This window comes from Ceratina calcarata, unplaced genomic scaffold (genome assembly GCF_001652005.2).
Source record: "Ceratina calcarata isolate Rehan_Ccalc_2016 unplaced genomic scaffold, ASM165200v1 scaffold140, whole genome shotgun sequence".
Lineage (NCBI taxonomy): Eukaryota > Metazoa > Arthropoda > Insecta > Hymenoptera > Apidae > Ceratina > Ceratina calcarata.
The window spans coordinates 214,615-222,542 of NW_017135119.1; the positions used below are offsets into that span (position 1 = coordinate 214,615).

General features: G+C 34.9%; 2 protein-coding genes across 9 annotated transcripts in view; one reads left to right on the forward strand and one right to left on the reverse strand.

Annotated features, from left to right (window-relative positions):
• Positions 1-149: 149 nt before the first annotated feature.
• On the reverse strand, positions 150-3,632 carry LOC108629957 (SID1 transmembrane family member 1). Of its 2 annotated transcripts, none has more exons than XM_026817832.1 (10): positions 3,415-3,632; positions 3,082-3,280; positions 2,703-3,004; positions 2,460-2,610; positions 2,311-2,394; positions 1,914-2,228; positions 1,278-1,827; positions 933-1,201; positions 646-855; positions 150-575 (listed from the first exon to the last, which is right to left on the reverse strand). In XM_026817832.1, exons 2-10 carry the CDS (start codon positions 3,259-3,261, stop codon positions 288-290), a joined length of 2,349 nt encoding a protein of 782 aa, XP_026673633.1. In that variant the 5' UTR covers positions 3,262-3,280; positions 3,415-3,632; the 3' UTR covers positions 150-287. The 2 variants fall into 2 exon arrangements, with proteins under 2 accessions (XP_026673633.1, XP_017888453.1); XM_018032964.2 differs by having other exon boundaries at positions 3,344-3,632.
• A 101-nt stretch (positions 3,633-3,733) lies between these two features.
• LOC108629909 (F-box/LRR-repeat protein 3) overlaps positions 3,734-7,928 on the forward strand; it is a 10,853-nt gene continuing 6,658 nt past the window's right edge. Inside the window, exons 1-4 of one of the 7 annotated variants that reach the window (XM_018032886.2) lie at positions 4,034-4,283; positions 4,358-4,405; positions 5,728-5,926; positions 7,621-7,804. In XM_018032886.2, the coding sequence (XP_017888375.2) occupies positions 7,621-7,804 (184 nt within the window). In that variant the 5' untranslated portion in view covers positions 4,034-4,283; positions 4,358-4,405; positions 5,728-5,926. Of the gene's footprint in view, positions 3,822-4,033; positions 4,284-4,357; positions 4,406-5,078; positions 5,927-6,498; positions 7,028-7,048; positions 7,495-7,620; positions 7,805-7,928 lie in introns of those variants that run through there. The other 6 variants (XM_026817890.1, XM_018032873.2, XM_026817912.1 and 3 more) reach the window with 6 other exon arrangements.

A 7,928-nucleotide genomic window follows, 5' to 3' on the forward strand; every position in this document is an offset into this window, starting at 1 on the left:
TCTTCAGGGCTGATGAAGAGATATAAAAAGTCAGTTACTTTTTAGAAAAATTTAATAGAAAATAAAGGGACAGATGATGAAAAGAATTGATGAATTTGAACACCTATTTATCAAAACTGGGCTTTTAATACAAAATAGTTGCTAAAAGATCTTTATAAATACATACAATATATTTTATACTATTTTTAATTGATCGAATATCAATTTTGAATGTATATTACATGCAATCATATCATCAAAGATATAAAAAAAAAGTGTAAAACATCTCTTCATTTGTGTCATTGTCCTTAAAAGACTGGTATTTGACTTCGATGTACATCGATTAGATCATCATCTAGAGTAAGCAGTGACATAAACGAAAAGAACATTGCTAAAGCAGACAAAAAATGCCAAATGTCATGGCTATCAAAGAAGTTGAAGAGTTCGCAGGATCTATTAAATAGGCGTGACTGTGCTGGTGTAACTGCCCATGAGATAGTTTTGTTTATAAAAAAATATAAAGCAGCAGACCAGAATGCAATTGATAAAAGGATATAAATTAATGGTTGAAGTACAATTCGTTCTTTATGGCAAATCTGAAATATTACAAAATAGATTAACATAAGCATAAGTAATTTACTATTATCACTGCTTGCTTTTACGTACCTTCATAACGATATAAAATAGAGTATACAAAATTAAATTGGACATTAATATTGCTAGTAGAAACGTTGCAAAATTCTTCTGGTGATATATATTTCCCAACACTGCAAACGCTATGTTACATAAATTTGCTATGACGAGCATAATAAATCGTGCCGGGTATATGGGTCGAATCAGATGCGTGATTCCAGCACGGGCATCTTGTTTACAAGTCTGGAAAGTTGCGAAACAGGTGATAAACCGTGCCTAACAAAGATTGACATAAAACGAATAATTTCAAAACTCAGTACCAGTATTACTCTTTTTAGCAAACCCTTGCCTTTCCATCGTCCCATAAAATAAATCTGTACTGTCAGGTACAGACAAGTTAGCAAGTGTACGATTGAAAACATAATCCAGAAGTATGTCGAGCCACTTAGCCAAACTCCCAACAATCCTATGAAAATGACTAACGCCAGAAGCCCAAATGTAACCGGCGCTCGGGCATTTATGTCTGGATGACGGGTTTGATAAATCTTAATCATGCACAGCACTGCTATGATGTACATAAAGCTCGTGTCTAAGGGAACAAACAAAGCATTATTAATAATAAAGAAAAGGATCATCAAAACGTCAATAGGAAACAATTGTTTTACCAAATTGAAAATTGCTTCGATTTGGACAGACGTGATAACTCCCCGAAAGTATGCCTTCCATGATGAGCGCGGTGCCCATCGCGTAAAATAATCCGTAATGTTGCGGTATACCGTAACATTTGTTCTTTTCCCTTTCGATTTCATTGAACTCTCGGAAGTATGTTATGAACAGAAATAGAAGACCTAACATGATGTACCAAATGTTGGAGAAAACGTGATTGAAGTCCGACACCGACAGAAACGGATAAGAACATAAGAAGTTGTAATAACACATATCTTGGTTGCCAGTAACATAAACCACGTGCTGGTACGTGGTCACCAGCTGGACAGCGGGTAAAGTATAGAAAATAGCGACCGTTAATAAGTAATAAACGTATAATCGAGACTTGTTCCTGAGAATTTTTGGATCTTTGCGAGCGAGATCACAAACTGAAAGCACTAGTTTTGTTCGTATCACATCTTTGTCATACTGTGCGTCTTCCATCATATCAATGTCGTCTTCATCCAGAGAAGAATTTTCATCTGCAGACACTATTTGATTCGTACCGGTCTGAAACATGTAACATGAATAGTCATCGAGAATCTTTATTATCCTATATTTGAACAACGCAGAATTCACGATTTAACTCATTTTACCTCCTCTATCGTTGATGGACTTGCTATAGGGTCATCGATCTGCTGAGATTCTTGATCCAGTAATTCTTGCTTCAGTTTTCTATCTTGTTTGATTTTATATAGTACTATGCTTATGATATAAGCAAAGCAAAATGTAACGATAATAACTATTGCTATTCCAGAAGCAATGAGACAATCCTTTTTGGTAATACTAGTATTTATTGTTAGTGTCACCTTTTTATTTCGTGCAGAGATCATACTTGGAACACCAGAACAATCAGTATCATCACCTTTCACTACAAGTATCACGAAAAAGCCCAGTGGATATGCTTCTTTCTGAACAACGTTCCACACAAATTAAAACTATCCCTCTAATCCACCTACTATCTGTTATGCAAAATAAAAGTTTTATACTTACTGGCACAGTTATACCACCTTGCCGGCTTACAGTTTGCCATAAACCAGAAAATTCAACATTCCTTTCTAAATCAAACACAGGACACTAAAAAAAGTATTCTATAAAGTAATGATAGTGCATCAATGTAGAAGTCGTAAAGTTATACCCACTGTTGTGTTTTGTATCGAAACTGTCATACAAGTATCACTATCTGATGTAACATGAACAATTACAGAAGGATTTCCTGTCTGTTCTGGGAATTTGTAACCATAATAAATAGGTTGAGACGGAGAAATTTCTACTGTTCTTGGTTGCTCTGTACTGGAAAAAAAAAACAGGAAAATGATATGTGATCGTGAAGCTTTAACTAGACATAAATGTAATTTACTATTGGCACATAACAGAATATGTACCTTAAATAAAAATGATATTCTTGCGTCATGTTAAGTTTAAAAAAAATATTTTTATGGCTAACAGTAGATAATGTAACAGCCACAAATTCTTCCTCATCATCCGATCCACTCCGATAATATTTAGCTGAACACAGAGTTCGACTAGTTTTATTATATTCTACCTCACCGAAATACATACTATTCACAACAAGGGGGATTTGCCATGATAGGATTTCTCTTTTTTGACGTACAACCACTATAAGAGGTTGATCATGAGTGGCATTGCTTTCAACCTCTATTCTAGCAGTTTCCATTAACGTTACCTAAATTGTCATTAAAATACATAATAAAATATCATTCATTCATGAAATGTTAACTGCAGAAGACTATAAACACTTACGTTAGTAGTAGGATATAACAATACATATTCAACAGTATTATTTATAATAAGCTGATACTCTTTCTTATATATTCCTGGATTAACAATGGGTACAAGTGTTGATGATTGTAAAAGAATAACTTCATGAAAATGAAAGGAAAACAGTATCAACACAACCAAACTCCTTTGTATATTCAACATTTTGAACACCTAGATATACCTAAATAAATAAAGTTCTCAGAGTTTATTCGTTGAAGTTTAAAAAGTGATAGAACTTACGTACATTAAATATCACTTTATATCTTTTTATCATACGGTCTAATTACTAAATCCGGCACTCATTTATGATCTTACTCATTGTAAACGACCGAACCTTAATCTTCAAATCATATCTTGGACAAAGGAGAAGATGGTTTGTAAATCATGACATTGATAACAGTCGCAGTAATTTGTACCCATCCGCATTTGACTGCACTACAATTAGATATGTACAATATTTGCAAATATTCAACTATTTTTCTATTAGGCTAGAGGTGCGATAGCCTAATCAAGCCTAATCGAGGGACTTTCCCCATTTCTCCTCTTCCCGTGCTGTCCCCACTACTATTTCTCCCCACTTACATTACCCATGGACATGCGTGTTATGTTACAAAATTGAAATTGTGCATTGTGCATCGCACAATTCGCCGACAGCAGACAACACGGATACGTGATACATGGTACAAATCAGTACGAATGGTACAATACGAAAATCGTTTTGGGTAGGTGTAGCTGATGACATACGTGAGGATAAGGATAGTTATGTACATATATAATTCATGCACTGCATACTTCTTTGCGACGTCACAAAGAATTTATAAAAATATAATCCAATATGAAACCACGTAATCCAAATAAGTAATTAAATTATTGTTTCTGTACAACCACGCAGTACCCCTTAGCGAAATGTAATTTATCAGTCAGTCACTCCCACTCGGTTTAAATACATAATGCACATGTTCTCCTTCAGTATTAAATAGTTTGTCATAGTGCTTGTAACGTGAAACACTCGTGTGTACATTCTCTCTTTTTACATACGTATTCCTGTATTAAAAAGAATCAATGATAGTGGCAATATCTTGTTGAATAAAGTCGTACTTGTACTTTTTAAAGATTATACTTTTTAAAGAAGATATTTGTACTTTTAAAGATCGACGAGTTATCATCAGAACATCGCTAACGTGGTAAATAGATTTATGTAATTCTGATCTCAATTATAGTACAAAGATATTACTTATTTCTTTATTATTCTTCATAGAGAGTTCAATAGGAGATATGAAATTAATGACTGTCGGAGATCGTACAGGTATAAATGATATTCTCTTCATTGTAAAAAATACAATTAAATTTTGTTCGTTAAACTTCCTGTAAAAGCTATCGACTTGTAGCTCATAAACAAGAAAAAACAAACAGTAACATATCGTATCTGCATCGTATTTTATTGTTAGTTTAACGTAGAAAAAGACAGTATAGAGTTTGGTTGAATCGAAAAGAATCGACACAGCAATGATGATGACGCATATCGTTACGTAGCCGCGTGCGTACGCTTATTGCGTTTAGGTTCTCAATCGACGTTTTAAACTGTTTTATAAATGATCGTTTTTTGTAGCAATTATTTTCATACTTTTAGCATACTTCCCCATAAAAAATAAAATTATGTGATGTATGTTAAGAAGATGCATCCAGACTATTTCACAGACTGTTCTAATCTACATGTGAAATTTTAATAAATTATTTCTTGCAAATGAATTTTCACGTGGATAACAAATGACGTATGAATTTATCATGAATTTATTCCGTTACGTAAAGTACTTTTTAAAATACGTTGTTTACCTTAAACATTTGTCATAGTCATAACTTAGTGTCGCAGGTTGATTATTACGTATAATAGATGGTAAATAGCGATTTGAGGTATGTAGGTTGGGAAACTCTGCTGTAAAATACAGGTATCAATAAGAGCCGGTGCACGTGAGCGCGAGAACACGTGCATCCGAGTGTCGTGTATAGTATAGCGATCTATATAGCATTGCGCGCAACTGAAACACTACGACGGATAACCCGGTACATTATAGGTCGAGACCCGTTTACAGGAACCGGAAAAATTATTCGGGAAATATCCAGTGAAACAAAAATAATACTGTGCATCTATTTTGTATAAGTGAACGCGGTCGGCTTAATGAAAAGAGTGTGAAGTCATGAAATTAAGAGTGTACGGTGGAGCGCAAATACTTTGCAAAGTAAATTGAGTAGAATAAGGATTTCGTAGCTGATATATCCACATCGGTCACACTTTCTCGTACGCGATAAATGAAAATAGTAAGAATTTGGTCGTTCCGATTCTGTTGTATTACGGAAGGAATAAATCTGCGTTAAGAAGGCGTGGTCACTATAACGAACGACGGTTGATGAAGAAAATTGTAAAATGAAATTCGACGAGCTAGGTGGATTCAGTGGCAAAAGGAAAGTTGTAGTACAAACAGTAATTAAATCTAAAATGTTATCCTGTGCGAATGATTTTTCTTAATTAAAAATGATTTATGAATGTTATATGACGATTTCTAGTTCCAATAATAATTTCCGTTCAGCGAATGACAATGTGGGTAAGAACCATCGATGTGTTTGTTTCAGGTAATCATTTTGACAGGCAAACGGATCGGATGTTGGCGTCGTGCCATCGCGGAAGTAAATGGGTTTCGCTTCCAGAGTACACAATTCACTTCTGCAAACAAGTTTCGAGACATCCGCCAGTCTGTGTCGCACAATTCGCGATCACTCGCAGATCACCGTTTTGGAGGAACGCAAAATTCAATCGCAACCAGGATAATAGGTAACGTCATTTTTCATTTCCTCACTTTAATTCGCGTTTCTCAATATTAGAGAAAGTGTTACTTGAGAGCGTGATATTATACAAAAGTATTTTATGAGTTCGATGATTTTTTGTTGTTTTTTCTTGTATGATTGTAAAATTCAGAAGCTGTATTAAATAATTTTAACGAAAATCCTTTCAACGTCAACATGAAGCCACGCTAATCCGCTTATGTTAGAGTACAGCGGTTCTTAACTTCTTTTTACCATGCGTCTTTTAAGGATGTATTAGCTATACAGTCAATCCCAAAAGTTTATGTACCTTAGAAAACCGCATTTCCTATAATTAAAAATAGTGCATTCTTCTTCTAATTTCGATATTTAANGTCAGGAAGAGTAATGTGCATATTTTTATCATATCACCGTACTAATTATACTAATTATTACAGAAGCGAGAGAATATGCAAAAGAACACCTTTCATTAAATGTTCGTTATTATTTCGCACGCATTGTTATTTGTGTTTCGTCATATAGATTAGAGATACAAAAATTTCATTTCGTATCTGACTTCGTGACCATCAGATAATATTCTTTCTACTTTCTTGTAAAAAGCAGGAAGATTTTTCTACCTGGCTTTCAAGTATCTACGTAGATACATAAATATCTACAATAAGTATGCGCTCTCCTTCGAAAAGCGTAGCGAACCGATGCGTTGCATGCCCAGGCACAGCACGTGCATGTCCTAGTCGCCGCGCCGGCCTCTCCGTGGTCCCAATTCGATCAATGTTGGTTCTTGCACAACGTTTACGACAACCTTTCCACCGTCCTTTCGCTTTTTCTCACCGCCTCTTTCTCGGCCAACGCTACTGTCCGTTATCCTTCTTTCTCGCTCTGTTTCTAAGTGAACCATCGATGCTACCTCACGCCTCACGTTCCTCGGCATCGGCACTCACGAGTTTCTGAGGAACTGCAGTCGCGTGGAGCCTGTCGAGGCTGCCTGCACGATAATCTTTACTTTAAGTGGACACGATTTACATTATAGAGGTTCGCGATTTCTGAAAGGATGACAGATTGATTTATAAATGTATCGGTGGTGGATTTTGACAAGGATTTCAGAGCTGCAGTAATTGTGAAGATAATTATATTTCACAGAATTAATATTAAAGTGATTACGAAAAGTACTGATAATTTGTTGAATGATATGATAATAAGAAATTACTAAAGGAAATAATATTAGCACTTATTTTTTATGTTTTCTTGAAAAAGTAAAAGATATTGTAGGTAAATGTAGGAAGAAACTTATGATTATCACCTGTTGTTCTAGTCAGCTTAATGTTACCAATTATAGTATCAATGACGTTTACGTATTATTCTTTTCTCTTATCTCATGTTGGACAAAAGTGTTATTATATTTTGTAGTAAGCCACTTTTCTATCAGTTCGAATGTTTTTCGTGTCAATACTTTTTGTAGTCACTACATATTTCTTTATTTCTATCGAAACCGTTTGAATGAGTACAGGAGTGATACGCAATACGTAAGTTAACGCGTTACCTCTGAAATTCGAAAGTGAAATTGTTTTCACCGTGGAAGTAAGTTTTCTAAGTTAAGCATCGTGTCAGCAGCTGGTTTTCGAGTTCTATCAACGACTTCGGATTTATATTACAAAAATGTAAGTTTATGCAGGGTATAAGAAGTGCATTTTTATTTATTGATAGATGCTGGCACTAATGAGCGCTGCGAAATTTGCGCATCTGGAGGTCGAAAATGACAAGTTCAAGTCCGTCATGAGGATATCAAATGAGGACTCGATCGGGCAAAAGAAGGAGCGTAACGATGGGGACTCATCAAAGACCCTGCAGCTCTTACGAGTCAAAGGATATCCACGGTTGTTACCAGAAGGTTTGACTGAATACGATACATACCATAACTATGCATAATTAAATTTAAGTTTTTCTTATCAAACTTAAATAACATAATAACAATTGGGGAATCATAGTGATTTAAATTAACATCTTCATTTAAT